Here is a 17,866-nt window from a genome sequence, read left to right as displayed (position 1 = left end):
ACATGTAAAACAATACCTTTCATCAATTATTTCTTAGGAAGCGTCTTTCTCCTAAAAATCAAAAGTGGCAGCAATTTTGTTCACTGAGCGCAGCACAATAAAACAACTGTGTAATGAGCCTTTTTGTGCCCTGAAGTTTTAACAGTATCGCTTTTCATGCCCTTGAAATCCATAGATCTGTTTGGAGGCACATCAAAGGCTAGCAGAGTCTCGTCTATATTTCCAATTTGTGAAAATTCAAACTTTTCTCTTTTCCTTGCATTAATGGCAAATCAATGAAATTCAATAATATATCTAAAAACAAAGATGATGTGACTTACCGAACGAAAGCGCTGGCAGGTCGATAGACACACAAACAAACACAAACACACACACACAAAATTCAAGCTTTCGCAACAAACTGTTGCCTCATCAGGAAGGAGGGAAAGACGAAAGGATGTGGGTTTTAAGGGAGAGGGTAAGGAGTCATTCCAATCCCGGGAGCGGAAAGACTTACCTTAGGGGGGAAAAGGACGGGTATACACTCGCAAACACACACATATCCATCCACACATATACAGACACAAGCAGACATCTCACAGGCAGACATATTCAATAATATGTTCTTTGTACTCTGCTAGGATCTTCTGTGATATTTTTGTCTCAGTTCGCATACAAAGACAATACTTCTACATAAATACCTCTACATAAATTTTTAACACCACAATGTCAATCCAGTAATGTCAGCAATCTCTTTGTTAGTGGATATTGCTTTCACTCAAATTATCATTTCTGTACAAGCTTAAATTCCTGCTTGTCTGTTGTCTAAAATCTGTCTATCGAGTTCTGCTTCAAGTTTTGGCCAGTTAACTCCTTCTCAGATTACGTTTATTGCGAGATGCTTCCTTTAAAACATCCCTGATTCCACTAACTTCTTATTTTTTCAGTTAGAGGTGGCCCAAAATGCTTTTCTGCAGACATGTTTCCATGCTCTTTAGCATATGCAATCACTTGTAGCTTTAATGCAATAGTACAGGAGTGTTGTTTTTCAGCCACAGTTTGCAAATGAACCACACTATAAGGTACAACACAAGAGGAGCTCCACACTAACCCAACAATATCTGAAGCTCGAACAAATGACAAAAATACTAACAATGGCGCATGTGCATCCACTGAACTCTATATAACTCGAATGCTCAAAATTCGCGAGGAAGCTAAAAATGAATTGCTCCAAGATGAAATACTGAAATAGTATGCTATAGGTGCCTACCTTAACTCGCTGCCGGCATTTAAGATGCATCAAGTTTTCAGGCCTATTTTCAGAGGGAAAAAAATTGTCTTATACAGCAGCAAATACAGTAAATTTGTAACTGGCTGTTACAGTATATAGGCCATGCACTACAGTAATTAATAATGCAATATCTGCATGTAACTTTGTCAATAGAAAACTCTGCCTTTCTTCCCGATATCTGTCTTCCAAGAGAACGCAAAACAGCTTCTACGAAGTTGGGCACGGAGGAGTCATATTGTGGAAGGTGGGTGTGAGCAGCACTCAGCTAGCTCAGTCAGTAAGAGCGCTGCCACTGAAAAGCACACACACTGAGTAGGTGAATGGTGAAAGACCCCTTAGATAGGGTTAGGTTAAAATTTATTTAAAAAAGAAGAAGAAGAAGAAGAAGAAGAAGAAATGAAACAGTGATCGACCACAAATATCGGCAAAGACATTAATTATGAATGCGCAGTAAGGCGCAGGGGGGGGGGGGGGAATAAAATAAAAATCATTCATTTTTTTTGTACATGATTTTGTTTTCACCCTCTCTTGTGTGTAGAAGGATGGATGAAATTTATTTCTTGAAGTATGAAGTATTACGCGTGTTATGTATCATACGTGTGTGTGAATAAGAGAAGACTTAAAAACAGTATTAAGTATTTTTATTGAAGTAAAGTGGAGCCAAATAAGGAGGATTTTCATCATTTTTATGGCACACATTGGTGTCCTTTAAGTTGGCTGACTGCATCTACAACTGAAATTTAGGAGAGGAAGTCTGAATAGCCTAAATTCGTACAAGCAGAACATTTCTAATAACGCAATTGTATTATCCTTTAAATTTTTTCCATTCATATATATTTCTTTATTATTATAACACAAAAAACACACACACACACAAGTCATAGTGGTCTCTCTCACAATGTGAAATACTTCACAATGACACCAGCTTTGTTCCCAAAGAGGGTCAAGCATACCGTATTTACTCGAATCTAAGCCGCACTTTTTTTCCGGTTTTTCTGATCCAAAAAACCGCCTGCGGCTTAGAATCGAGTGCAAAGTAGGCGGAAGTTCTGAAAAATGTTGGTAGGTGCCGCCAGAACTAAAGTCTGCTGTCAAATATACGTAGCGCTACACAGGCATGCTTTGCAGGCACAAAGATAAATACTGGCGCCAAAACCTCTGCGTCAGTAAATAAATTTAAAAAAAAAAAAGGTGGAAGACGAGCTTTTTTTCTCCACCCCGAGTTTCGACCACTATATTTTCGTACATTATCCAACGAAGTAAATACAAATTCCGTATTGTTTATCTTCAAATGTAGCAGCATTTCAATGTACTACGAAAATCCAGCTGGCAAGACTTTGGGATGTTTGTCAATATGGCCAACTCTACGTTCTGAATTCTTTCCTACCTGTGAGAAGAGATGGTTGCTAATAGGAACTTTTATGAATTGTGAACCACATGCAGTATTCTCTTCACCATAAGAATAATACGAATATAAACATTTTGCCACATATTCTTTCGTGTTTGCTAGTATCTCATTTAAATCCTGTCTGCCTAATAAACTACGAAACTAGAGTGAGACAACAGCAAACGCGGAAGAATATACATATCATGTTATGTTTATATTCATATTATTCTTATGTCTAATAGTGATACAGTCAGAAATGAAGCATGGCAATTGACTAGATTTTTAAATCTAAGATAACTCTAATTTCTGTGCAGAATGTAATGTACTAAAGAGGCGTCTGCAAAGATTTTCAAACATAGAAAAATGTTCGCTAAACTCTCATTCAGAACATCTTCTATCATACCCAGTCTATTATTTGGTTCTTGTTGATCATTATCAAAGAAAGCAGCGGTGTAAGTAACAACAAATAGCAGTCTCTTGCCATTGTTTCGCTAATGAGACGATTCTTCTCTCTTTTTTAAAAAAATTGTAAGCGGCAGTAGCGTGCACAAAAGCAAGCCATCCCGTGAGCGGCGACAGGCCGTAAACACTCATTATCAGAATGCAACAAACAATGCATGACACAGTACAGTACTGCATTATCAGCTCAGAGTGACGTAAACACTTATAACAAAGAGAACGGCACTTATCAGATCAAAGAAAAATAAGCAATTGATTCAAACCAGATGAAGCGCGTGAAGAAGGAAGGGTACCCGTATAAATACGGACGGAGCGCGTGACGCATATCAATGGCTACCTGGTAAAGCTTAACTGCTAAGCTTACGATTCAAACCAAATTACTGTAGCTGTATCGTCATTCATTCGACCTAATTGTGTCTCATATTACAATGGACCAACTTTGTTTCGATTTGGAGGTGCGACCTAAAACTTTTCTCTCCCCTTGAATTTCGAGTCTCAAATTTCAGGTGCGGCTTAGATTCTGGAAAATTTTTTTTCCTTGATTTCAAGTCTCATTTTTCAGGTGCAGCTTATATTCGAGTGCGGCTAAGATTCGAGTAAATACGGTAACTTGCCCTGTTGATGACCATGTTCAGAATTACTTTAGTATGGGCAACAAGGAAGGGAGTCATTTCTTACTCACACTCTTCATTTTTGGTTGACCGTAATGAACCGAGGTTTTGTTCCCAGTGACGGAATCTCACAAGGAAGGTATCACATTAATGTCTGGCACATTGCACTTTTGTGTAGTTTACTAAACTAACATTTAAAATGTTATAAGGTCATTTAGGGTCACTCAGCAGTTTTCTTTGATGGTGTAATAGACGGATAAAGTGTTCTCTAGAGTCATAATGTGACCCAGAAGAGGAGCTTCGAGCACAGACATTACACCGATTGAAAATTCCCGACACCATTAATTCATAAACTTGCTGCTGTGACAAATGTGCACCACCAAATGGAACTACATTCTACTTACAAGTTTACAGGCTTTATGGTTTACATTTTACTCTCGCTCCTATACTTACACATATACAGAATGAGTGTGAACTCCATGGCCTTAAGTTCACATGCTGTTTCAGGGATTTTTTCAGTATAAGGTACCCATTATCTTGGGTCACTCACTATAGAGTAGGTGCATTTCGTTTAATTTCTTATCCTAATTAATTTTTGTATATGCACTTTACAGAAAATCTGTGCACAACAATGCAAAAGTCAACAGTATACACTTTGTGTCTTGTTTGGAAACAAACTTGTTTCATTCTCTCACAGTACTTGCTGCTGACAATAGTAATGCCCATTTTACTCTTTGCCCGTAACCTTGAATTTGTTACTGCTTGGTTCTGCCTCGGATTTTTTTTCCAGCCATGTCGGTTGTATGTTAGCAGTTGGATAGGACAACGACCTGACTGATATTTACCTTGTGTGGTTCACTGAATGGAATGGATCAGTGGCCCAACTTTAATATACTGAGCTCTTCCTGCAGTGACAACATCACATTACTTTTATAACTTCAGTTCTTCATTAGTAAACCTATCCATACTGTTCTGTATTACAGTCAAAAAACCGCAACCAAACTGAGTACTACTGAATGTCAGCTTGAGGGTGTAAAGTAAACACGCATTATTGTTGACAACAGCATATACCACAAGTGAATGGAACAAATCTGTTTCCAAACAAGAAGCCCAGCACATACCTTCAACACTATTACTGTTGTGCAGATATTTTCTGTGCAACACAGACACAAAGACTGGAATACATTTAACAAATAATTGAGGTCATAAGCTGTGAGTGCTACTCTGAGATGATGAGGATGGCACACGAGGGTTAGCCACAGTATGCAACATCAAACCAGTCAGAAGACTCATGACCTGAAATCTAAAAAATGACAGACACAAAGATAAACGAGGATAAGAAATCAAATGTAATGCAGTTACCAGGGGGCCCTTGTACCAAAGTACTCAGGAAATATCCCTTAAGAATCTCCAAAATTTTGTTGGTAGCATTCAGGTTCACGCTATGTGTCTTTATTTGTGTGTCATGAGTCATCATACAGTAAATGATAGAGGTTAGTTAGTGTATCAGTGTGATCCCCATACACTTCTAATTTTCCTGTTCTACTGGTAGTTATATGTGATAAGAAAAACAGTTGAAGTACTCCAATTTTTCTAATTTCACCAGGCTCACCAGCTTGCAAGATGTATTTTGAAGCAAATAATGTGTTTCTTGGCTTTTCCTTGAGCATGCACTCTCAGAATTTTATGAATCAGCTTTTCCGTGATTCACAATGCCTAAACAAACCCCTGGCAGTTTGCACAACTATTCTCTAATGATTCTTGATCTGTGATTAATCCAACTTGGGTACAGTCCAGGTTGGCAACATTACTGCAGAATTTGTTCAACAAGTTGTTCAAGCAACTGGTATTACCAAAAATTAAATTTCTGTGGTCAATTAAACTCAAACCACTTTGGATGAATATCCACAGATGTGTCATGGGTGGGACTGATTACTTTCACTGCTCAAAGATGGAGTCATCTTCTGTTTCCCAAGTTGCTACTAATGCTGCCTCCTGTATACAACTGTGTAAACTGTAAACAGCTCAGAGACATATCGATTGTTATCCAGTAGGTAATTTACATCATTCAGTAAAGCAAAATAAGACCTGGCTAGGGTGGCAGAACTACTGTGTTTATGTTTGTGGGGGCAGGGAGGGAAACACACACCAAAATTCTCACATGTTGAGCACTCACATGCTGTATGTCTATATGCCGGTGTTCTGATAGCACAATAGTCAAAATAATAACCAGCATTTTTGTTTGCCAGTAACTCTTGCAATAGCAGTAATTCGCACATGATGCCTTGTTCATTCTGGCACTTTTTTTTAACACTAAATCACACAGACATAACAATTTTTCTCCAAGTTTCATGGTAAGCCTTGGTATCCAGTTCTGTGAGATAAAGGCTGTGTGAAGTTTTCACAAAGTTGATATCTTGTTGTATTGTTAACAATAATGCAGAAATTTTTGTCTAACAACACATTTCCTTATATTGCCAAAGAGATTTTTATTGTGTGCACTTTGCCTCTTCTCCTTTGGGATAGACAATCGAATCCCTCAAATTTTGCATTCAATCATATCTTCTATCAGTACTGTCACTCCTATCTCCATCTCTTTTTCAATACATTTAATGGCATTATCAGAAAGATGACACATCCAGCCTCAAAGGCATTGTCAGCAATAACTTTACAGACATGCACTGTGATATAATAAAGCAAACCATTCAAACTACAATGAGGCTGTAACTGGTCATGACAAAATTAGTTCCCACTACAGCCAGGTCCACAGTTAGCTTTGTCAAGTAATCCCTATAACTAACAGTAACAGTCCTACCACATTTCTTTTAATTTATTTATTTATTAGGTTCCATGGGATTTGGGTTGAATGTAACTGGTCATAGAACTAGTCAGCACAAAGTTTAGAAAATTAAAAAGAAAAAAACTAAAGGAATAATAAATCACTAAAAGACCGAGAGAATGTGCACATAACTGACACATACATAGGAAAGTTGACAACTACTGTGAGGAATTGTTGCGCTGAATGGGACTATACCACAAGAAAATCTTTCAGTCTGGATTTGAAGACTTCAGGTGTGAATCAGTTTTTTTAGCCTGCTGAAAATTAAACCTGATAAATGGTGCATTTCTTTTTATACACTGCTTAAATAATTGTTATTCAAGTGCAAATAATTCTTTTATACAGTGTTTGGACTCTGAATGAATGTTGCAGCATCATGTGAATGTGTCAAGATTGGCAATAACAAATCCTATAATAGAATATATGTACAGCGGTGGGAGAGTTGAGGTATGGCGTAAGTTACTTTTATTTCCGATGATGTCTCATGACTGGCAATGATTCTTATGTATGAGCTACTCAATCTCTAAAAATGGTTTTCCACTGGCAACACAAAACATGCTCCATACTTTTGCAACAAGCTTACATCAATGGCAGACATCTGCAAATATGCACTTCTACTCTGAAATTCACCATAAAATTGGAACAGCTGGAATCTCTGTCCAATCATATGGACTCTACAATTACCTATAGCTAGAAGAGGAACTATTACTGTCAGAATGCCATTGCTAAGAGGACAAATGGATGAGATCGCGTGGGTACATAGTGTCATACTAGATGCTTACACTCAAACACGTTTAGAATTGTCCAACTAATGGTCAGTTAATGTATAATTATCTGGAGCACAGATTTTAGTCTTAATATATCTAGTTCTGGCATTACAGTTTCTTATACTGTTATAAATATAGTAAGAAAGTTCTGACAGACTGTAAATAATCTGGGAACAAAGAAAACCACCCACTAAACAGCAGAAGCATCGAGACATCAACAGGCACATACAAAAGAGAATGAAAACTTTGCAAGCTTCTGGAAGACATCCTTTGACAAGCTAGAGTACACTAGCTCATCAAAGAATTTCTTCTGAAAGATAGAAAAGTTTTCATTCTCTTTTGTGTGTGCCTGTCATTGATTCAAAGTTCCTACTATTTAGTGAGTGATCTCCTTTACTCCTCCTACATTATACTGTTATTTTGGCCACAATTTATTGGCAGCTAACACCACATTATAAATTGCACTGACATTAATTTATTTACCATGATATTTCATTACTTACACTTTCTTGTTTGACTACAATGCACAGAGACCATATCTCATGTGTGCAGCGATTTACACAATGAATATGCACTTACATTTTGAAATGGCAAACACCAACTCTCTCTCTGAGCTGAGATGTTCATCCAGTTGTGGAGGACCAACCAAGCAAGACAAAAGTGTGCACAGTCCTTTTCTCTCCACTTCTACAATCACATTTTCCTGCAATATAATGGGGAAAAAAATGGAAAAGAATAAAGGATGAATGCACAAACACTATAATTTAAAAACTGAACAGCAGTGTAAAGAACAATGACAATTGCACATGACACCCTTAAAATACAGAAATTGGGTGGTGACACTCAAGCATATTTGCCACAAAATCATCACAAAAGGCATTTGTATGAGCACCCTGCAAAATTACAGACATTACATAACATCACCTCATATTTTACTTATCTATGAAATGACTGTTTGGAGATCCAGTACACAGAAAATGGGCACAATTTTCAGAGTAGTAATAATAATAATAATAATAATAATAATAATAATCCTGGGAAAAGAATAGGCCTCCGGTATGTTCTACGAGTCGTAAAAGGCGATGAAAAGAACAAATCACTAATAGGGCTAACCCCCCTTTTAGAGTGATTAGTTGGTTCAGGACAGAACTAATGAAACCTCGGACAAGCGCTGTCATGGTCGGGGACGACGCTTGAACCCTATGCCCGTCCACAATGGTAACGACACTGCTAGCCACACGGAAAATGATTTAAATCCAAATAGAGGTGTTTTGCAGGATATGCTTCCTGCAACCACTCTAGAAGGAAAACAAAGACAGAGGATGAGATGGTCAAATGAAGTTAACCAACACCTCATGTTCTGTTATTACCAAGCAACAAACTTAGGAACCAACACAACTGGATACAGATCACAAGTATACACAACATTTATTACCAGATACCCAACAGAACAACAACTAGCTGATCAGATCCGTGTAATAATCAAAAATAACAGGATACCCCAGCCAGAATTAGAAAACATCAAACAACAAGTACAACAAATACTAGAACAAAATAATGTGCAATCAGAAGAAGAAGAAAATACAGCAATGGGCTCAAACATCCCAGAGCAAACAAACAAAGAACAACACACATCAATTAAACAATCAGAGGAAAATGAAATCTTAAGACACCCACCACCACATGCACAAATAGAACACAAAGTGACACACGTGTTAGGTATAGAAGAAAAATTTCAGCTGACATATATAAAATACAAAGACACAAATACAGACATTAGACCATTCTTGCATAGACCACCAAATAACCCACAAGTCGAAACAACAATAAAAACTATCAACACAATCACACACAACAAAATAAATGAAAATACAACTATGGAAGAGTTACAACTACTGGTTTATATAGGAGCACTCATTACACTAAATATACACACTAGGCAGAGATCAGAACCAACCAACACACAGAAGAAACCCACAAAACCAGCATGGCAACACAGGCTACAGATCAGAATAGAAAAACTGAGAAAAGACATAGGACAGCTAACACAATTTATAAGAAATGAAATATCAGACAAAAAACGAAAAAGGTTAGGTAAAATCTCACAACAAGAAGCGTTAGAGCAATTAGATGAAAAGAAGCAGAAATTCCAAGCATTGGCCAAATGACTTAGAAGATACAAAAAAAGTGAGAATAGAAGAAAACAAAACCAAACATTCAACACAAACCGAAGAAATTTTATCAGACAATAGGTAACACACACATTTAAATAGACAATCCACCAAACATAACAGACATGGAACACTTCTGGAGCAACGTATGGTCTAACCCGGTACAACATAACAGGCATGCACGGTGGATACAAGCAGAAACACACACATACAAGATGATACCACAAATGCCTGAAGTGATAATTTTGCAACATGAAGTCACCCAAGCAATTAATTCTACTCACAATTGGAAAGCCCCTGGAAAAGATAAAATAGCAAATTTCTGGCTAAAGAAGTTCACCTCAACACATTCACATCTAACTAAATTATTTAACAATATGAATATAACAGAGGGAAACATTCCACGTGGAAAAAATATATCTAAAAAGAAAGATGATGAGACTTACCAAACAAAAGCGCTGGCAGGTCGATAGACACACAAAAAAACACAAACACACACACAAAATTCTAGCTTTCGCAACCAACGGTTGCTTCGTCAGGAAAGAGGGAAGGAGAGGGAAAGATGAAAGGATGTGGGTTTTAAGGGAGAGGGTAAGGAGTCATTCCAATCCCGGGAGCAGAAAGACTTACCTTAGGGGAAAAAAAGGACAGGTATACACTCGCACACACACACATATCCATCCACACATACAGACACAAGCAGACATATTTAAATATGTCTGCTTGTGTCTGTATGTGTGGATGGATATGTGTGTGTGTGCGAGTGTATACCTGTCCTTTTTTCCCCCTAAGGTAAGTCTTTCCGCTCCCGGGATTGGAATGACTCCTTACCCTCTCCCTTAAAACCCACATCCTTTCATCTTTCCCTCTCCTTCCCTCTTTCCTGACGAAGCAACCGTTGGTTGCGAAAGCTAGAATTTTGTGTGTGTGTTTGTGTTTTTTTGTGTGTCTATCGACCTGCCAGCGCTTTTGTTTGGTAAGTCTCATCATCTTTCTTTTTAGATAAATTATTTAACAGTTACATTGCAGACCCATACACATTCCCTGATACACTTACACATGGAATAACTTATCTGAAACCTAAAGATCAAGCAGACACAGCAAATCCAGCTAAATATCACCCCATAACATGCCTACCAACAATATACAAAATATTAACTTCAGTCATTAAACAGAAATTAATGACACATACAACACAGAACAAAATTATAAATGAAGTACAAAAAGGCTGTTGCAAAGGAGCACGAGGATGTAAAGAGCAACTGATAATAGATGCAGAGGTGACATATCAAGCTAAAACTAAACAAAGGTCACTACACTACGCATACATTGATTAGCAAAAAGCTTTTGATAGTGTGCCCCACTCATGGTTACTACAAATATTGGAAATATACAAAGTAGATCCTAAATTGATACAGTTCCTAAACATAGTAATGAAAAATTGGAAAATCACACTTAATATCCAAACAAATTCAAATAATACCACATCACAGCCAATACAGATTAAGCGTGGAATATACCAAGGAGACTCATTAAGTCCTTTCTGGTTCTGCATTGCTCTGAACCCATTATCCAACATGCTAAATAATGCAAATTATGGATATAATATTACTGGAACATACCCACACAAAATCACACATTTGCTATACATGGATGATCTAAAACTACTGGCAGCAACAAATCAACAACTCAACCAATTACTAAAGATAACAGAAGTATTCAGCAATGATATAAATATGGCTTTTGGAACAGACAAATGTAAGAAAAATAGCATAGTCAAGGGAAAACACACTAAACAAGAAGATTACATGCTGGATAACCACAGCAACCGCATAGAAGCGATGAAAAAAACAGATGCCTATAAATATCTAGGATACAGACAAAAAATAGGAATAGATAATACAAATATTAAAGAAACTAAAAGAAAAATATAGACAAAGACTAACAAAAATACTGAAAACAGAATTGACAGCAAGAAACAAGACAAAAGCTATAAATACTTATGCTATACCAATATTGACCTATTCATTTGGAGTAGTGAAATGGAGTAACACAGGACTAGAAGCACTCAATACACTTACACGATCACAATGCCACAAATATAGAATACATCACATACATTCAGCAACAGAAAGATTCACATTAAGCAGAAAGGAAGGAGGAAGAGGATTTATCGACATAAAAAGCCTACATTATGGACAGGTAGACAATTTAAGAAAATTCTTTATAGAATGAACAGAAACTAGCAAAATGCACAAAGCTATCACTCATATAAATACATTGGCTACACCACTGCAATTTCATAAACTCTTCTACAATCCTTTAGGTCACATAACATCAACAGATACGAAGAAAGTAAATTGGAAAAAGAAAACACTACTTGGAAAGCACTCTTATCATCTAACACCGCCACACATCGATCAAGACGCATCCAACACATGGCTAAGAAAAGGCAATATATACAGTGAGATGGAAGGATTCATGATTGCAATACAGGATCAAACAATAAACACCAGATATTACAGCAAGCATATTATTAAAGATCCCAATTCCACAACAGATAAATGCAGACTTTGCAAACAACAAATAGAAACAGTAGATCACATCACAAGCGGATGTACAATACTAGCACATACAGAATACCCCAGAAGACATGACAATGTAGCAAAAATAATACAACAACAACTTGCCATACAACATAAACTAATAAAACAACACGTTCCCACATACAAGTATGCACCACAAAATGTACTGGAGAATGATAAATACAAATTATACTGGAACAGAACCATTATAACAGATAAAACAACACCACATAACAAACCTGACATCATACTCACCAATAAAAAGAAGAAACTAACACAACTAATCGAAATACCCATACCCAATACAACAAATATACAGAAGAAAACAGGAGCAAAAACTGAAAAATACATCCAACTGGCTGAGGAAGTCAAGGACATGTGGCATCAGGATAAAGTTGACATTATACCAATTATACTATCAACTACAGGAGTCATACCACGCAATATCCACCAGTACTTCAACGCAATACAGCTACATCCAAACTTATATATACAACTACAGAAATCTGTAATTATTGATACATGTTCAATTACCCGAAAGTTCCTAAATGCAATGTAACATATACCGTACAGTTAAAAGGAAGTCACGCTTGATCAAGGTCCGCATCACTTTCCATTTTTGACCAGACATAACGTCTGAGAAAGGAAAGAAATAATAATAATAGTGTAAAGATGCGTTCATACACACTGGTGCCCCAATGTACTCACTCGTTAAGTATCTTCAGGATCTGCTTAGATCTTACACTACGAAATGTTCAACAAATCAGCAACTCTATGAACTTAGTAGGTCACCTTAATGAGCTTCAATGTCATCTCTCTGTTTACCAGAGTGACTTTACAAGAATCCTCAGAACTATTGGCCTGAAATTTGGCAGAACTTTTTAGGCACGTCTTGATGTCAACATACTTTCTTTTCCACGGTGGCTGCTGCAAGCAGACAGAAGATATGTTGAACATTTTGAGGGGATGCCTTAGAATCAGCCCAATGGAAATCTAGCTGTTCCTTGCAGTATGTAGATGACACCATCATGTGGCCATATTGAAGAGACGTGTTGAATGGCTTCCTCATACATCTCAATTCCTTACACAGAACATCAGTTTTACCAAGGAAGTGACCTGGATGAAGTGCTCCCCTTTCTGGGTGTCGTAAAAAGAAGAGTGGATGGCACATTAGGCCACAGTGTGTACAAAAAGAAGACACACGCCGACCTACACCCTCGGGCAGACAGCTGCCACTACCTGATGTGGAGGAATGAAGTGCTCAAAACATTGGTACATAGGGCTCACACCCTCTCTGACAATGCAAGTCTCAAACAAGAACTTTAACATCTGAGGGCCTTGTGCTAGAAGAACGGCTACAAAGAGTGGTAAATTCAGAGAGCCCTACATCCACTATACAACCAGTGTAAACAGAAGATAACCCTCAGGTGGCTGTGGCCATTGCATTTATTCCTTTTTGTGACACATTATCCACAAAGACAAGATGAATTCTCCAGAAATACCAAGTGAAGATCATCTTCTGGCCACCAGCTAAAACACGGGCACTGCTCGGTAGTGTCAAAGACCACCTCAGATTAAAGAAATCTGGTGTCTATCAGATACCCTGCCAATCTGGCAAGAGATACAAAGGTCAGATGGTGTGCACTGTCGAAGATCGTTGCTGAGAACGCCAATGGCACACCAGATTGCAGCAGCATAACAAGTTGACTGTTGCAGTGCATTGCCTATCAGAATTATATGGAATGGATTAAAACCACACTAAGGTTCTGATACAGACTGGCTGTGCCATTAACGAATCTATCAAGATTGAGTAAAGGGAACTGCAAGTCAACCCTGATAATGGTACATCCTTGTTAAGGCCTGAGAAGCTGCAATTATTCTGATTAAGAAGTGGAAATATACACCACACAACAAACTGACATTGGGAGCAGGTGGAGGAACAGCAGAGGTGCTGCAGCATACATTCCTGGTGCGAACCTAGTTGGAGCAGTATGTTGGTGGGAGGAGATGCTGGACATGGACAGTGGTTAGAGTGGTAGATCAGAGGAAGACAAAAGCATCGCCCCAGCCCGTGCTCAGTTCATCAGTACACATAAGAAGAGGTCTCTGGGATGTGAACAAAAGTCAAGGAAGTACAAGGGCAATGCCATGGACTGCTTCACATTACAGAAGACTGTTGTATTACAGAGCTTATATATAAAAGGCAATGTCCTGACTGACTGACTCATCATCGACCAGCCCAAACCGTGATGGACAGATGTTTGAAATCTGGAGAAGGTGTGCTCTTATAGTGTAAATGTCATTTACAAAAAAGCGGATGAAGGTTTTTTTAAAAAAATGTCACTATTGGACCTATGAAAATTGGTATTCGGCTTCTCGGTCAGAAATAAAGAAATACAAGGTTTCAGCATTTTTGGAAATTTCACCCTATGGGGCAGGGCAGGAGGGGGGGGGGGGGGAATAGTGGGTGAAAGGGGTGAAAACTTTCTTTGAAAATATGTCATTATTAAAGAATTACTAAAGTATTTTTAAAGCTGTATCTAAAAATATTGGTATTTGACTTCTCAGTTAGAAATAAAAAAATATGTTTCAATGTTCTTGAAAACTGAGTGCCTAAGGGTGCGAAACAGGGATGAGATTTTTTATGGCAATATTTTATAATCAGAGCAATTTTAAAGCTAAATCTACGAAAATTTAAATTTGGCTTATCAATCAGAAATAAAAAAATATATGTTTCACTGTTTTCACACTTATGAGGGTGAAATGGAGAATGACAGTTTTTATGGAAATATTTTACTGTGCAAGCATTTTTGAAGCTAAATCTATGAAAATTTGTATTTTTGCTTCTCTCTTAGAAATAAAACATACATGTCACTGTTTTTGGAAATGCAACCCCTAAAGAGGTGAAATAGTGAAACACTTTATGAAAATATTTTATTGTGAAAGCATTTTTAATGCTAAATTTTTGAGAATTGGTGGTTTGGCTTGTTGGTTAGAGGTGAAAAATATCTACTTCATTGTTTTTGGAAATTCAGCCTCCAACGGAGTGAAATAGTATCAGGCTGATTCACTGACACATCACCCAGCCTTAACGGCTAAGCATAGAAACGTGAAGTTTGGAGAGGGTGTGTATCTTATACTGTAGGCATAATTTACGAAGGGACTTTACTAAATTCCACTTCTAAGGGGGTGAAATAGGGAGTGAAAACTTCTTGAAAATATGTTGCTATTAAGGGAATTTCAAAGCTACAATTACGAAAAATAGTATTCGGTTTCTCAGTCAGAAAATAAAAAAAGACATGTTTCAGCATTTTTGGAAATTCAACCACTAACGGAGTAAAACAGTGGGCGAAAGTTTTTCTGAAAATAAATAATTACTAAAGAACTACTAAATGATTTTTAAAGCTACATCTATGACAACTGATATTTGACATCTCAGTTAAAAATAAAAAATAAATAAAAATGTGTGTTTCAGTGTTTCTGGAAATTGAACCCATAAAGGGAGTCCAATAGGAGATGAAAATTTTTTAGAAAATATTTTGTCACATTAAAAAAGTCTTAAAGCTAAATTTATGAAATTTGGTATTTCACTTTTCAGTTAGATATATAGATATATTTGTTAGGGGATGAAAACTGCTATGGAAATATCTCCACAAGAACACAAAAGTCATGATTAACAAAAACTTTGGACTCCAGCTACCAGAACTGCCCTTTGGTCAGAAGTACTTTCAGAAGAGAACATGCTTACATGTCCTTAATTAGCATGAAAAGCTTAGGTGGTGTTGCAATTTATGAACAACATAAAAATTCTATTATATAAAAACAAAACCCTGCAGGCCATACAGTCTTTGCGAGCAAAGCAGTGTGCGCTAAGGTAGTCTAATGCATAAAAATGAATATTTGGTTGTCTTCTATGCATTCCTATGCCCTTCAATCAATTATGATGAAACTTTGATGAGTTGATTTACACATGCCTGTGAAGGTTCCTGAAGGGTGGGAGGGAGGTCATGAGAGGAGGGAGGGGCGAAGGGGAGGGGGGAGGGGTGTTGCAAGAAGCACCTACCATCGATGGTGGTACAGATGAGAAGGGGCTGACATCTGACGTAGAATCTTAACTAAGGAACAGACGAAGCAAATTCAGTCAAATTTTGTACACACATTATTTGTATAAAAATACTGTTTGAGTAAACTTCACCAATCACATAGGGCCTATATAAATATATTGGATAATGACCGATTTCAGTATTGAATCCATAGCTTTTGGGGTCGTTAGACTTACTGATGACAGTCAAAGTGAAGTTTCACTCCTACCATTAGGGTTAGGAGTGGGTGCAAAGATAATGACATGTCAGCATCTCTCTGTAATGCCTGAAGGAATTTCTACCAAAATTGGCACACACATCATAGGGGCGAAAAGGCATGACAAAAGTATAACTCAGGAATGCCTGGAGCAATTTCAACAAAATTTGGTAATTGAAGGACTAATTATTTGTATAAAACTGTTGTGAGTAAGATATCCATACTAGTGGCGGGGGCGATGCTGAGAAGGGTTGATGTGAAGATACTCTTCAGTGCAGTATATTGTTTAACAGAGTTGACCAGTATAAAGTTAATAAGCTGTGGCATATTGCTGAATACATGTGTATCTATTTGTCCAAGTCCTTTCTGTACTAAGTTACTTAACAAAATCTTAAATTGGATTACATGATACATGAATTATTTAGGAATAAAGGAGATGACTCTCTGAAAGGCAGAACTGCTGTATCGTCGATAGGTACACAAACAAAAAGTACAGAACTTCGCTACCTTTAGGAATGATTCACATGCATACAACTGTCTCTCTACATTCCAAAAGCTAGCAAAGATCTGTACCTTTTGTTTGTATACCTGTGGATGAGACAGCACTTCTGCATTTCTGTGAGTCGTCTCCTTTACCCCTAAATAATTCAAAATTCTCAACTAGAACTTTCCGTACATTACACATGACACATTTAATAAGCTGTGGCAGATTGATGAATACTTGTGTATCTATTTGTCCAAGTCCTTTCTGTACTAAGTTAGCTCCTTGCAGCCTTTGTTGTGGTCGTGTTTGGCCCCAGTATTGTATTCATACCTTGCACTGTTTTTTGAAACAAACAGAAGTACTCGTAACATCAAATGACATTAATGAATATATGTTCTAAATACCAAGTCTATTGTAATGGTGTCTGTGGGATAATCTACGATTAGCACCAAACATAATTCTTCAAACCCATTATGCCTACTGGAATTGTAGCTCAACTATGATGCTTTATTGATTCAATCAAGGCTATGATTATCTACAGTTCCAAAAGTTTAACACTTTCTGCTTCTCATATTTCATTGTTTCGCTAGAGTATTTCCACAGCTTGCAGAGTTCTATCAGAAATATTGAACTGTATCTACAGAGTCTTGTCAAAATTTAATTATAATCCATCTGCTATTTTTTGTTCATATACTTGTATCTTTTGGTAGTGCAAGTGGAATAAAATTTATATTTTAATAGGGAATGTCTAATGGTAAAAATACAAAAGAAATTGGACAATTTCAAGAACCTTAAAATTCCAACAAAACAGGGAAGTATTCTTGAAACATTTTTGTTTCTTGTATATATTAATGACATAACACAGCTATTAAACTCAAAGTTAGTAAACTATACTCATGATACATCCATTATTAGCTGGGGCACTACACAACAGTCAATAATGCAAAATAATATAGAGAATGTTGGCCTGGTAACAGAATATCTTACTATGAAA

The 17,866-nt window shown here is 37.1% G+C and overlaps 1 protein-coding gene across 1 annotated transcript in view; it reads right to left on the bottom strand.

The window, feature by feature from the left end:
- LOC126253390 (ELMO domain-containing protein 3-like) overlaps positions 1-17,866 on the bottom strand; it is a 131,989-nt gene that overhangs the window by 99,413 nt on the left and 14,710 nt on the right. The window contains exon 3 of the mRNA XM_049954685.1: positions 7,913-8,036. Coding sequence (XP_049810642.1) covers positions 7,913-8,036 — 124 coding nt within the window. The remainder of the gene's footprint in view (positions 1-7,912; positions 8,037-17,866) is intronic.

This window comes from Schistocerca nitens, chromosome 4 (genome assembly GCF_023898315.1).
Source record: "Schistocerca nitens isolate TAMUIC-IGC-003100 chromosome 4, iqSchNite1.1, whole genome shotgun sequence".
NCBI classification, from domain to species: domain Eukaryota; kingdom Metazoa; phylum Arthropoda; class Insecta; order Orthoptera; family Acrididae; genus Schistocerca; species Schistocerca nitens.
The sequence above is the reverse complement of the archived record's forward strand: the minus strand, read 5'-3'. Positions and strand labels throughout refer to the sequence as shown.